The 13,877-nt window shown below is 43.1% G+C and overlaps 1 protein-coding gene across 1 annotated transcript; it reads left to right on the top strand.

Annotated features, from left to right (window-relative positions):
* The first annotated feature begins 3,999 nt into the window (after window positions 1-3,999).
* Window positions 4,000-12,896, top strand: KLHL11 (kelch like family member 11). Its single transcript, XM_053361082.1, has 2 exons — window positions 4,000-4,646; window positions 7,035-12,896. Exons 1-2 carry the CDS (start codon window positions 4,015-4,017, stop codon window positions 8,611-8,613), a joined length of 2,211 nt encoding a protein of 736 aa, XP_053217057.1. The 5' UTR covers window positions 4,000-4,014; the 3' UTR covers window positions 8,614-12,896.
* Window positions 12,897-13,877: the final 981 nt, after the last annotated feature.

Genomic DNA, 13,877 nt, shown 5'->3' on the forward strand with positions numbered 1-13,877 from the left:
GGTGTGCAGATTGCGAACATATTGCGCCGCACCGTTTGCTATGCATATGCAAATCAAATAAACCTGCCCGAAACCTGAATTGGCGTTGGCCTCCCTGTGTCCAGTCCGTGCTCCAGAATATCCGAGTCACATGCGGTCCAACAGTAGAAACGCGTTGTATTTTTCATAAAGTTATACTTAAACATTTTTTAAAACTCGTCATACACTGTGTTCCAGAAGCTTTTGATTTTTTCACAGGTCCACCAAATGGTGGGCATGTTTGGTACATCGTTGATATGCTTTTAAATTGCTTTATTGTGTCCCACCCAACGTCATGATGGACGTTGGGATAGCGCAGTGGGTAGAGCATGGGACTCTTACATCTCGAGTTGTGGGCAAAAGATTCCTGCAATGCAAGGGGTTGGACTAGATGCCCCTCATGGTCCCTTCAAACTCTACAAGCCTATAGTTCTATGAAAAAGCGCAGGCAGGACCTATTTTAATTAAATAATAGGAGAGTTCATTTGGTGAGCTGTGGAGTCCCTATAACTGCCTTGTTCAGTACAGTGGTACCTCAGGTTACATACGCTTCAGGTTACAAGCTCCGCTAACCCAGAAATAGTGCTTCAGGTTAAGAACTTTGCTTCAGGATGAGAACAGAAATCGTGTTTTGGCTGCACGGCGGCAGCAGGAGGCCCCATTAGCTAAAGTGGTGCTTCAGGTTAAGAACAGTTTCAGGTTAAGAACAGACCTCCAGAACGAATTAAGTACTTAACCCGAGGTACCACTGTAATTATTCCTATTAAGACTGGGATGAGGTGCTGGCTCACAGAAACTCAACGCCTGCTTGCACCTAAGCTGCTTTTCTGATCCCCTGTACATGTGATAGGAATTTTATGGTCTTAGATATATGGTAATATTCATAACCGCACATACATAGTTCAACACAGGAAGACCAACCTGGAACCATTTTGATTCCTAAACTGACTAAATGTTTTCCTGCAAGGTCAAAATGGAAAAGCCTCCCCATTGTCTCTTCCTTCACAAATCCTGTCTTAATCTGTGTTTGAATAAGGGTGTGAGCCTTATCATTACAAAAGAATGGCCAGGCTCCCAAGGCAATCCAATCAAGTAACCTGCCAGACAGGAAATAAACAAGCGACAGAAGAAAAACAACATTTAAATTTCTGTGATGTAGGTGGGAGGTATCTGAGGGGTGGTCTTAGATGTATGCATAATGTTTCTGGGGGTGGTCTTGATCTAGAGGATGGGAATTTCAAAAGTCTTTATAAGCCCTTGCACAGCATTTTTGTGGGTCCTCCTCCTCTCCTGCGTGTGAGGGGAGCACCCTGTTGCAACAGATCAATAAAGATCAAGCTTACTAGCTGCTTTGCTTCTCAATATTCTCTGGTTGGCCTCTGTTATTTTCTCCTACCAATAGGGAACCTATGTAAGGACTCTATATGGGCTCTTGGATACCCCATAAGGGAAAAGGGCAATATTTTTATTTACAACATACATCAACTTGTTCTCTGAGAAACCAGCACTAAAAAGCAATGGGGGAGATAATGAGAGGTGAACCAGTTGTGGACAGGGGGCAGATCTCTGATTTGTAATGTTGATCTGTGATGTTGTCTTTCACCAATAAAGCTCAAAGAGGACACAACAGTTCTTTCCTACTAATGCCTGGTGCTAGTGTAGGGGTTTGTGTCAGTATCATGTGGGTACTAGGTCCTTTGTTTACTTTTTTATTGATATTGCCCCTCTTCCCCCTCCCTCTATTTCCCCCCCAACCGAAATATGTCCGTGGCAAAAGTGTCTTACTAAACGTAAACGAACTGTGATGAAGACCCCTGGACTATGGTTGGCTACTTTTGCTTTTGCATTTGCCGTGCAACAGCAATGTTTTCATATTTGTTAAGTATACTCAGAGTCCTGTAGTGATTTCATGCTCTTTATTGCAGCTTGTAAAACAGTGATGGAATTGTCCCCCAAACCTCAGGCTTTTATATACATTATTTACACAATGAGTCCCGTCTGATTGGCTGGTTCTGCTTCCCTCCTGGAGCCTGATTGGTCTTTTCCTGCAAGCCAATCAGTTGTTGCATTCTAGGATCCTACTTGCCTATTGTTCTAGGATCCAAGCTTCTTCTTGTTGTCTAGTCGTTTATTCGTGTCCGACTCTTCGTGACCCCATGGACCAGAGCACGCCAGGCACTCCTGTCTTTCAAACTCATGCTGGTAGCCTCGAGAACACCGTCCAACCATCTCGTCCTCTGTCGTCCCCTTCTCTTTGTGCCCTCCATCTTTCCCAACATCAGGGTCTTTTCCAGGGACTCTTCTCTTCTCATGAGGTGGCCAAAGTATTGGAGCCTCAGCTTCAGGATCTGTCCTTCCAGTGAGCACTCAGGGCTGATTTCCTTCAGAATGGAGAGGTTTGATCTTCTTGCAGTCCATGGGACTCTCAAGAGTCTCCTTCAGCACCATAATTCAAAAGCATCCATTCTTCGGTGATCAGCCTTCTTTATGGTCCAGCTCTCACTTCCATACATCACTACTGGGAAAACCATAGCTTTAACTATACGGACCTTTGTTGGCCAACCAAGGATCCAAGCTTAGTACATCACAATTTGGAAACTAAACAGGCCCCCCCCCATGTGTTGCATGGAGAAAATCCATAGAGAATTTTTTTATCTCCCGTTTTCCTAACACTGGGCCTAGTGGGCATCTAGTGATGATCATTGGATTCAGGACATATAAAAGAAAATGCTTCTTCAAGCAGTTCCTAGTCAAACTGTGCCGGTCACTCCCACAAGAGGCAGCCATTGCCACCAACCTGGATGGCTTTAAAAGGGTAGACAAATTCAAGGAGGAGAAGGCTACTAGTCACGAGGGCTATGCTCTGTCTCCACAGCTGGAGGCATCAGTGCTTCCAAAGAAACAGTTGCTGGAAACCTCTGGAAGGGAGAGTTGCAATGCTCTTGTGCTCAGGTTTGCTTGAGGGTTTTTCCCATAGGGGCAACTGGTTAGCCACTGTGAGATCAGGATGCTAGACTAGAGGGGCCACTGGCCTGATTCAGCAGGACAACGCTTACTGGTATGTTCTTGTGTTCAAATCGGAGTTGCCTCCCAGAGATTACAGATTGGCAGATACTCATGTTAGAATATCTACAATTAGCAAAACTGATGGGATAATTTAGAGGAATATCGAAACAAAAAACATCAACTAGAGAATGGATAATATTTAAGAATTATGTAAAACTTTATTGTACAAATAACTCCATATTAGCAGAAGTTGAGTGATATTTGTAAAGAAAAAGATCAAAGGAATGTATACAAAGCAGAAAGAAATATTATACAATGTAAACCTGTGTAAAAAAGAATGTTATATCAAACAGTATAATGAGAAGGATGGGAAGGACTGTGCGGATTAGTACTTTTACTATGTAAATAGCTTTCTCTCTCTCTCTTTTTAAATTTGATTTCTTTGTTTCTTATCTTTGTTACTTCTTTATTTCTTTTTTTTCTCTATAAATTTTCTATTTTATATAACTTTCTTTTTTTTACCTGTTAACGAGATAGTACATAATGTTTGTATAGACATGCAAATCTCTTTATCAATAAAGAATTGATAGTTAAAAAAACAAAAAACAAAAAAAAACAAATCGGAGTTGCAATGATCATGGGACCCTCAAAGGTCATCCAGTCCAACCCGCTGCAATGCAAAGGGTCAGAGTACCGGGACCTTTTTTCCTAGGGGGTGGGGAAAGCACTGATTACTGGAAGCCAGCAACACCTGGAGGACCACTGGCTATCCCCCCCTCTGCCCTTTCCTATGAGCAGCTTTCCACCGCGTGGGAAGAGACGGCGACAGGGCAGGACACAGACAAACCCCGCCGTCACGCGATGAGCTTATCCGTCTACCCCCGTTCGTAAGTCTACGTTTGGGAAACGACGCCGGGCGCGCGCGGAGGCCGTCAGCGGCCGGCCGGAAGCCCGCTCCTTGTTTTTTCCGCCGCTCTGCCCTGCGTCTCTATGGTCACGCGGGCGACGCCGCCTCACAAGAGGAAGAGAACCAGCTCGAGCCGGGCTGAGGGAGAAGAGAGAGCGCTCAAGATGGCGGCGGCTGGAGGCGGAGGGGACTTGGACGGCGGCGGCGGAGGCCACGGCGGCGTCCCAGAGAGCGGCGCCCTCTCTCAGGAAGCGGAGGGCGGCCCGGACGCGGAGAGCGACTCGGAGGTGTTTTCGTGCGTGGCTCACTGCTCCGAGCTGGCCTGGCGGCAGAACGAGCAGCGGCAGTTGGGCCTCTTCTGTGACGTCACGTTGGCTTTCACCGGCGGCAGTAACGGCGGCGCGGAGCAGGAGGCGGCGGCGGAGGGGCGGAGGGAGAAGGGCGCCGGCCTCGGAGCCGCCTTCCCCAGCGCCGAACCGCCCGCCCGGGAGTTCCGCGCCCACCGCTCGGTCCTCGCGGCCGCCACCGAATACTTCGCCCCTCTCCTCTCGGGGGACTTCGCCGAGTCCCGGTCGGGCCGCGTGGAGCTGCGCAGATGGAGCTCCGAGGCCGGGCCGGACCCGGAGACGGTGGAGGCTGTCATCGGCTTCATGTACACGGGCCGCGTCCGCGTCAGCCCCGGCAACGTCCACGAGGTCCTGGAGCTGGCCGACAGGTGAGGCGGGTGGCCGGGGTTGGGGGTCATGGGTTCAAGAGGAGCGCGGCTGCTTGGCGGGCTGGTGGCAGTGATCAGAAACAGCGGAAGCTTCGTTTAACGTCGAGTGATACAGTTCTTTAAATATTATTATTTTACTGTTTTTTGGGGTGCGGAAAATACATTCAGTGCACTGTTTATTTTTTTTAAAGAAAAGTTTGCGATTGCTGGCAGGTCAAGATGTATTTGGGAGTATGCTGTGTCGCACATTAAGCACAAGAACTGTATATTTATCAGGGTGTTTTTTTGTCATCTTAATTGCCCCACCCATAGTAAAAGGGACATACTGAGGTATATGATTGACATGCCCATACTTTGAAAAGTTTTGGACCATAGTGGAATGCCGAAATAATAAAAATTCCAACAGCATAGATAGACGTCAGGCAAATGCATTCCTCTTCTCCCAGACCGTTGGCCTTTAATTATCCGTGGCCTTTTAGAAGTGGGTGGGATGTATTTCTTTTTCCTCTTGGTTTTGACGTATTAATTGGGAGGTTGTCTGTTTGGTTGTAAGTTGCTTTGGGTTGCCCTGGTCAAGATAATGCAACTCAACAAATTCGATGGAATCATAATAATATACTCCAGAGTTGTTTATTTTATCAATATTTATAGCATCTAATAAGAAAATGTTATAAGAATTTGATAGCACATTTTTGGTGGCACCTACTAGAAGAACAATAGTACAATGTTAGGAGAAATCTGGATAATGTGTCTTGGTATGGAAACATACGGTATATAGCAGAAAGCATATGGTAGATAGAAATATCAGAAAAAGTTTGTCCTCATACTCAAAAAAAGAAAAGCACAGCCTCAGGATGTTAGCACTGTGGGTTGGGACTTTATATGCAATGGACACTAGAGAATATGAGGCATTATCAGAAGTGGCCAGAAGGGTGTGGCTGGGGCACTGTCTCCATCAGCTACGGACAATTAATTAGAATACACTTGGAACCATAATGCAAGATTTAGATAAGATATATATGAGGGATACTGTATAATTTGAATCACCTCCATAATAGTTTGTGGTTATGGACTATATTTTGTATTTCATTTGTTGATGTTGAGATCCCCCACCCCCGCCTCCATGTACTGTCATTTCTGTCCTTATGCATGAAAACTCTCTCCCTTACCATGTTCTTTGGTAGGTAGAAAAATATTAATGCTTAGAGTGCGGAGCCAGTTGTACATACAGCTGAAGTAAAGACAACCCACTTGGGTCAGTGGGGCAAACTGCCAACCCCAACCATCATATAAATACATGAAATTCTGTGATGTATGATGACTGACTGACATATTTTCCCAGTCATTTCCTTCCTTCCTTCCTTCCTTCCTTTTTACGAAGACAATCAGTCTTTCTGATTGCCAGTGTGGTGTAGTGGTTCACAGTCTCGTAATCTAGGGAGCTGCTCCTCCACATGCAGCTGCTGGGTGACCTTGGGCCAGTCACACTTCTCTGAAGTCTCTCAGCCCCACTCACCTCACAAAGTGTTTGTTGTGGGGGAGGAAGGGAAAGGAGGTTAGCTGCTTTGAGACTCCTTAGGGTAGTGATAAAGCAGGATATCAAATCCAAACTCTTCTTCATAAATTTATAATGGCCATGAATTTATTTTTAAGATATCATATGTTTGCATTAAATTTGGATTTTATTTTAAAATGGGTTACTTTTCATAGGTGAATGTTTTTGAAATTCACAAGATTTAAGGAGAAGATCTGTAAGAAGGATGGGTTTCTGAAGGGGGAGAAGCTGCCCAAATGATAATGCTGTCCAGTTAGTTGTGACTTTCCATATTATGGAAGTTAGTTCTCGAAAAGGGCCAATGGTTCAGTAGTGGAGCATATGATTGCAATACATATAAGGTCTGAGGTTTAGTCCCTAGTGCATCTTTACAAACATATTGGAAAGTGGGACTGGAGGAAAAAACCCTTACTTTGAGTCCTTGGGAACCATTGCTAGTTGGAAAAGAGTGGACAGTACTGGACTAGGTGGACCATTGGGCTGACTGGGTATAATGGTAATATACTTCTATATAGACTGAGTGGAACAATGAAGTTTGCACAAGATTGGAGATGGGTGAGATGAAACCATGCAGTTGAATGTTGAGTTCTTATTAAATGTTTCTGCCCCACCCGTATAAATCATGTCCCATCTGAGTCATGGTTTTATGTGACTTTCTATTTTGTGGAGCTGAACAGTTAAAGCATCTTTAATGTATCTACATGATGGTGTCACCTGTCCCTATTAGGTGTTTGTAAAGTGAAAAGCAGGGTACAAGTTGTTAGTTAGATAGTATGATGTTTCTTCACTCCTCTCTTTGAGCTATTTAAAATATATGTATATTTGTTTTGCAGGTTTTTATTGTTGCGTTTAAAGGAGTTCTGTGGGGAATTCCTGAAAAAGAAACTGAACCTCTCCAACTCTGTAGCCATCCATAGCTTGGCTCATATGTATTCTCTGAATCAACTGGCACTGAAAGCTGCTGACATGATCAGGAGGAACTTCTACAAAGTCATCCAAGATGAGGAGTTTTTCACTTTGCCATTTCACCTCATCAGAGACTGGCTTTCAGATTCAGAAATCACAGTGGACTCAGAAGAAGTTCTCTTTGAGATGGTTTTAAAGTGGGTACAAAGAAACCCTGATGAAAGAGAAAAGTACTTTGGGGAACTCTTTAAACTTCTCCGTCTTTCTCAGATGAAACCCACTTACTTGACCCGACACGTCAAATCTGAAAGGCTTGTCTCCAGAGATGAAGCTTGCCTCAATCTTGTGTCAGAAGCAGTAGAAAGCCATGCTCTCAGGGCTGAGAATTTGCAGTTAGGCACCCTCCAACAAGTCACTTCTGCAACATGCCTGCCTCGCTTTGGGCAAAACATGGATGTTATCATGGTTATTGGTGGTGTGTCCGAGGGAGGCGACTACTTGAGTGAGTGTGTGGGGTATTTTATTGACGAAGATAGATGGGTGAATTTACCTCACATACACAATCATCTCGATGGACATGCTGTTGTAGTGACAGAATCCTATGTTTATGTAGCAGGATCCATGGAGCCTGGCTTTGCCAAAACTGTAGAAAGATACAACCCAAATCGAAATGTCTGGGAGCAGGTTTCCAATCTGATAACCAGGAAGCATTCTTTTGGCCTTGCTGAGGTAAAAGGGAGCCTGTACAGCATTGGTGGGCATGGGAATTTTATCCCTGGTTTCAAAGATGTAGCTGTCTACCACCCTGATCAAGACAAGTGGCAAAATTTGGAGTCTGCACCAAAGATACTTCGGGATGTCAAAGTAGTCACTGTAGATGACAGGTTTGTGTATATGGCTGCCCGCACCCCGGTTGACGGGGATAGTGAGGAAGGCTTAAGAGCTGTCATCATCCGATATGATGTAGATGCAAGACAGTGGCAGGATTCTGAGTCTCTGCCACTCCTGGACAACTATTGTTGTTTTCAGATGGCTGTGGCCAACACAAACTTTTACCACACAGCCTCATGTTGTCCTAGGAGCTACCCACAGGATCATGAGGAAGTCAAGAGAAAGATCTCTAGCCAGGTGTCTGATGACATTCTGGAAAGTTTACCACCAGAGGTTCTTAGTATTGAAGGGGCAGCCGTCTGCTATTACAAAGATGATGTGTTCATCATAGGTGGATGGAAGAACAGTGATGACACAGACAAACAATACAGGAAAGAGGCTTACCGCTACTGTGCTGAGAGGAAACGCTGGCTGTTGCTCCCTCCCATGCCCCAGCCTCGCTGTCGTGCAACAGCCTGTCATGTGAGAATCCCCTTCCGGTCCTTGCATGGTACCCAGCGATATCCAATGCCGCAAAACCTAATGTGGCAGAAGGACCGGATCCGGCAGATGCAGGAGATACACCGTCATTCCTTAAGCTTGCGGAGGATGCCACGGTCACAGATAGAGTGCTAACTTGAATAAATGGAGTTTGAAAAATGCCTTTCTGTCTTGCCATGCTCAGCATGGTTCTCCAACTGTAACCTAAGCAGTTATGTTTAGGCACTGAGGATTATTGAAGGGGACCCAGTTTTCTGGGCTTTAAATAGGTTGGCAGGATTGTGAGCATCACATGTGAACTTGGATGTATTTTAGCCATAATATGGAGGTAGGCATAGTTTTCAAGCTCTTCAATCCTTTCGTTTTCCCCACAGATGGGATGCAGATATAGAGCCCAGCAAAATAATTGTTCTGGAAATCTGTAGATGTGTTCACAGATGTCCAGTGTCACAGCACAGCACAGCCCCTCCCCTCCCTTTCCCTGGAGTTTATTCCATTTAGGTGTGGGTGAAGGAGAATTTCCCAGTGTACTGGAGCTTCTCACTCTTAAAGCATTTATACAGGCTGTGTGAAGTATTTTTTTACTTACTTTAAAATACTGATAAATCTCATACCATTTCAAAATTTGCATTTTAACCTGTTAGTTTTATTTGCTTTCGCAAAATTATTTCTTTTTTTAAAAAAAAATATTTGCAATTGCTATGAATGTGCTTGCTTTTCTTAAACTTGGAGCCATGTGCAATAGTTTAATAACAAACCAACCCCTATATATTATAAGTAAAGCACAATCTTTCACAGAACTTCAAAACGTTCCTATGCTTATAAATATTTTATAGTTATATTTATCTAGAAGCATTTGCGTTTACAAAGAGATTGTGGTGAAATCCGGATATTCTAATAGTTGAATTATTTTCAGTCCTATATTAAAAGATTTCAGAGTCCTTACTTTTGAGGGTTTCACTGTAATTTTTGGTGATGCCCTTTTCTACTTTGGAGTAGTCCCATTGATTTCAATAAAATTAATATGTATATGGTTCAGGATTGTGGCCTTAAAGGAATGAGTGGAAAGACCAAAAAGATAAGCACTACAAGTCCAAATTCATAATCTGAAGGAATTGGGGGTTCATTAATGCAGGGAGAAAGCTCAATGAACTCTGTGTGTTCAGGTAAGTCTGGTTAGGAAAAAAAACACTCAACCTGCCTTTGACAATCAAATATATTTGCCTTTATGATGCTCCATTCCTTGTTCTGACTGTGTTGAGTACTTGAGACTGGTTGGAGTGGAACAGTTGCCTCAGTTATAATTTTGATAGTAAGGGTCCAAGTCTCACCAATGTCTTAATGGTGTTTTGGCAGAAAATAAAATAGAGAAAAATTATTTGAGTCTGGTGGAAGTTCTGTGCTGCTTTCGTCCCTCAAAAAAGCAAGGTGTTTGCTTTCTCTAGAATTTTGTTAATTTTATTGGAGATGTAACTTACTGGTCCAACTTAGGGGCACACTTAAGCTTTAGACCGTTACAGAATTAATTCTCAGGCAGGCAAACTGCACAGTAAATAATTAATGAAACTCTGTAATATCGTAAGTTGGTCCAACAAAATATTTCATTTTACCTTTGTGAATTTTGTCCTTTTGGGATCAATGTGACCACTTTCTACTGATACCTTACCAAGTTATCCAAGGCAGGTTTCTCATTGATTTCCTCTGGCCTCATCACTTCCCTCCCCCTACCCTCCACTGACATCCAAACATACAGTGGCAGTATTTATCCTGCCCCTACTATTATCTCCAATAAATTACTTCTGGCATCATTGTTGACATGATGCAGTTGTGCCCCCTCCACTCCACTGTCAATGTGTACAGAAGCTTAAGGTGTGATGGTAAAGTTAAAGGGAAGTCCTCAGGTGAGATCAAGACCTGAGTCATGCAGTCACTGGGCTCTTGTGTAAGTAGAATGCTTGGAATAAAATTGGTCACTATTTCCAAGTTTCTCCAAAAAAGCTCAAATGTTATTTTCCCTGGTTTCTGCCCTTCCTATGTCTTTTGGTGGTTTCCCCTCTGTTAACTTGTCCAGGTTTATATGATGCTTAATTCAGGATAATTGAGATGGGACAAGGAGAAATCAGTATGTGAGAAATCTGCATTGATCAAGATTGTTATGAAAGTTAATTACAGTATTGTTAAACAGCAGGGACTTAAATTCTGTCAATTCTTGTTTTCCAATTTAGCAAGAAGCATAACTCATGTCTGATACAGTGGGGTAAGTCTTTAAACTGCATGGGTGTGCACAGGTTTTCTTGACTTGCATTTGACCCTTAATAATTGCCTTTTACAATATATATTTTGGATTAGAATTCTGTGTTCATTAAATAACTGTCTTGTTACCAAGTTCAGACTAACGCAGCCTTGTCAAACAAAGGAAGTCACAAACATTTAAGAGTCCAGTAATACCCACTTGCTTGCTTTAAGATGTATTGTATGCACCAGGCAATTATTTATGGAGAAGATAGATACTTCAAAAAGCTTGTTGAAAATTCAGGGCTCAAACTGCCCTGCTAAGTCCATTGGTAGAGGTACTGATTAAGAGAAATACACAGAATCTTTGCCTAGCATCAAATTTTGGATGCATCTATATGGAAAACAAACTTTAAAAACTGGGAATTGTGGTTTTTTTACAAGGTCTGAATGTTGTATGTTAGAAATTTCTCACAGCACCAGGATTGAATGGGAAAAGCAATGAGACTTTAAGCAGTTTAAGCTTGTAGTGGAGACACGGCCCTATGTGTGTCTGTTAAATGAAACACTAGCTGAAATGCAACACAAGTTTTGAGATTTCATGACAGATTTTCTGGCCTGCGGTGCAGAATGGTTGGTAGTCACCACAAAAGAGTATAATCATATTGACTGTGTGCTGTATCTGTGCAGTTGTTCAGTCTGGCTGGTAAGCTTTGCTTTTTAAATTAAATCCTATGTCACTTTGGATGTTGCTTGTGAATGCCAGTCACTTAGTATACAAGTGTCTACATGTCTTGCTTTGAGATTTCTGTTTGCATGGAGAGTTAAGAGCACACTAGAGAACAGTCCCATTGTTCCACATGTAGTGTTAAATGTTGGGACTTCTTAATGTATACTCGGATGTTAGGCTACTAACTTGCTCCGTTGTTCTGAGTGCCTCTTAGCCCCCCTGAATAGCACAGCTCATGTGCTGCATGCAAAAGTCCTATCTACTTAGTCATGTCATTCCTTGATGAAACACAGCAGTTGATAATTATTGTTGCCTGTCAAAGGGAAATCCTGTTGGACCATCCAGATTACTCCCAGTTGGTGAAGACTGATAGCTGTAGGCTACATTTCTAAACATCACTGAGAGTTCCAAATCATTGGACGTGTACTTCGCTGGCTATGATAGGGCTACTCACCATAGATAGGTCCTTTTGTTCTCAGCAACTTAAAAGACCTCAAGAAAATTGCAGTTGAGTTACAGAACAGGCAAGCATGCCAGCTGTCAGACTTGGGGAAACAATCTCTCTTAAGCTGTACTGATTCTCTCCTATGGCTGAATGCATGTTTCACACACTGCCTTCCTCTTGTGATGCTAGTGGACACAGCTAGATCTTTCTGTGATGCCTGAGCTGACATTATTACTAAAGTAATACTGTCTGTAGGTTACATAGTCTTTCCATTAGTAGATTTAAACATCTGTCTTGTGTCTGTGTATTTCCGTGAAGCTTATCCTTACAGAGAGTTAACAGTCATGTCAATGCAATGTTATTTCTGTAATCTCTGCAGCATTGCCACAAATGACTCCTCTGTGCTTGCTGCAGCCTCTAACCACAGGAGGGCAGAATTCATATATAAAAATTAAGATACCAGTATTTGCAGTGTGACCAGTGATCCATTTTTAGGAGGCCACATAGAAGTGCTACTAGTATGAGCGCCTATCATTTAATAATAGTAGTATTCCAGGGAAACATCTGCTCACAGAAGCCAAGCTGAATTGGTGGTATGCACATCAGTCTGTTCTGCCTCCCTATTTCTGGGACACTTGCCACAAAGCTATCCTAGTTGGAAGCCATTTTTCTCCTTGCTTCCCCTGAGCCCAGTTAAGGTGGCGTTGAATGTAAGTCTAAAAGTTAGTTGGTAGTCCCAATAATCTCTCATGGATCAGTGAACCTCGAAAACAACACATGCTTTTTTTCTTTCTTCCTTCCTCATTCCAGCCCCGATTTGCCTTGTGTCTGCTGCTTAATAAACTGGGTAACATAAGCTTCGTATAATGAAATGCAGACATCCATCCCTTTGGGTAGAGTCCTTTTGAAGCTATGTCCCTAAAGTCTATTTTTTAAACCTGCAAATCAATATATGTTGTACTACGGTTCTGTAACACTAAACTTGATCTCAATAAACATTTTATTTCTCTATTTCTGTTCTGACTGCTTCATGTTATTGCTCATAATTGTTTATGGATGTGTTCCAAAGAAGTATTCCCCAACAGTCTGGGGAATTTAGATCCCATTTGTCTCCTGCTTTCAAATTCAGCTTGTGGTTGGGGCATTCTTCAGCCGTGAAGGAAAGTCTTCAGTCCCCATTTTTTTATCCCAGTTATGGTCACTTGGACAAGAAGAATGAATTAAAATGGACTGCATCAAAGATAGTGACTGGGAATGTTCAGTATTCATCATTTTGTCAGTTTGTAGCTATAGAAAATTGACAAACGCTTAGCCTACCTGTCGAAGCTGTCTTATGTTAGCAAATTACTGTGGGTTGGACTGCAATTAAATTAGTTGCACTTTGGTTTCATTGAAATCAGTGTGAAGGTAGTCATAATGAACTTAAGTTTTCATGTAGCCTGGATAACTCAGTTGGTTAGAGCATGGTGCTGCTAACACTAAGATGGCAGGTTTGATCCCTGTATGAGACAACTGCATATTCCTGCATTGCAGGGGGTTGGACTAGATGATCCTTGGGGTCTCTTCCAACTCTGTAATTCTATGTTTCTATTGATCATAACGAGGCCTATGGAAAATTAGTCTAGCTCCAAGCTATTTGTGCAAAAGTCTGAAATTTTCTTCTGGGAGTACCCATAAGAACAAAAAGCACTGGTTTCAGCAGATTTGGTGTACGTACTCCAACAAACATGTTTATATTGACAGCTGGGTTTGAGGGACGCAAGTGGCGCTGTGGGTTAAACCACAGAGCCTAGGACTTGTCGATCAGAAGGTCGGCGGTTCGAATCCCCGTGACGGGGTGAGCTCCCGTTGCTCGGTCCCTGCTCCTGCCAACCTAGCAGTTTGAAAGCACGTCAAAGTGCAAGTAGATAAATAGGTACCGCTCCAGCGGAAAGGTAAACGGCGTTTCCGTGCGCTGCTCTGGTTCGCCAGAAGCGGCTTAGTCATGCTGGC

This window comes from Podarcis raffonei, chromosome 13 (genome assembly GCF_027172205.1).
Source record: "Podarcis raffonei isolate rPodRaf1 chromosome 13, rPodRaf1.pri, whole genome shotgun sequence".
NCBI classification, from domain to species: Eukaryota; Metazoa; Chordata; class Lepidosauria; order Squamata; family Lacertidae; genus Podarcis; species Podarcis raffonei.

Bases quoted from the DNA above. Each gene is read 5' to 3' on its own strand.
- KLHL11 (XM_053361082.1), top strand. From the start codon at position 4,015: ATGGTCACGCGGGCGACGCCGCCTCACAAGAGGAAGAGAACCAGCTCG. The intron at 4,647-7,034 runs GTGAGGCGGGTG...TTTGTTTTGCAG, and splicing joins GTCCTGGAGCTGGCCGACAG to GTTTTTATTGTTGCGTTTAA.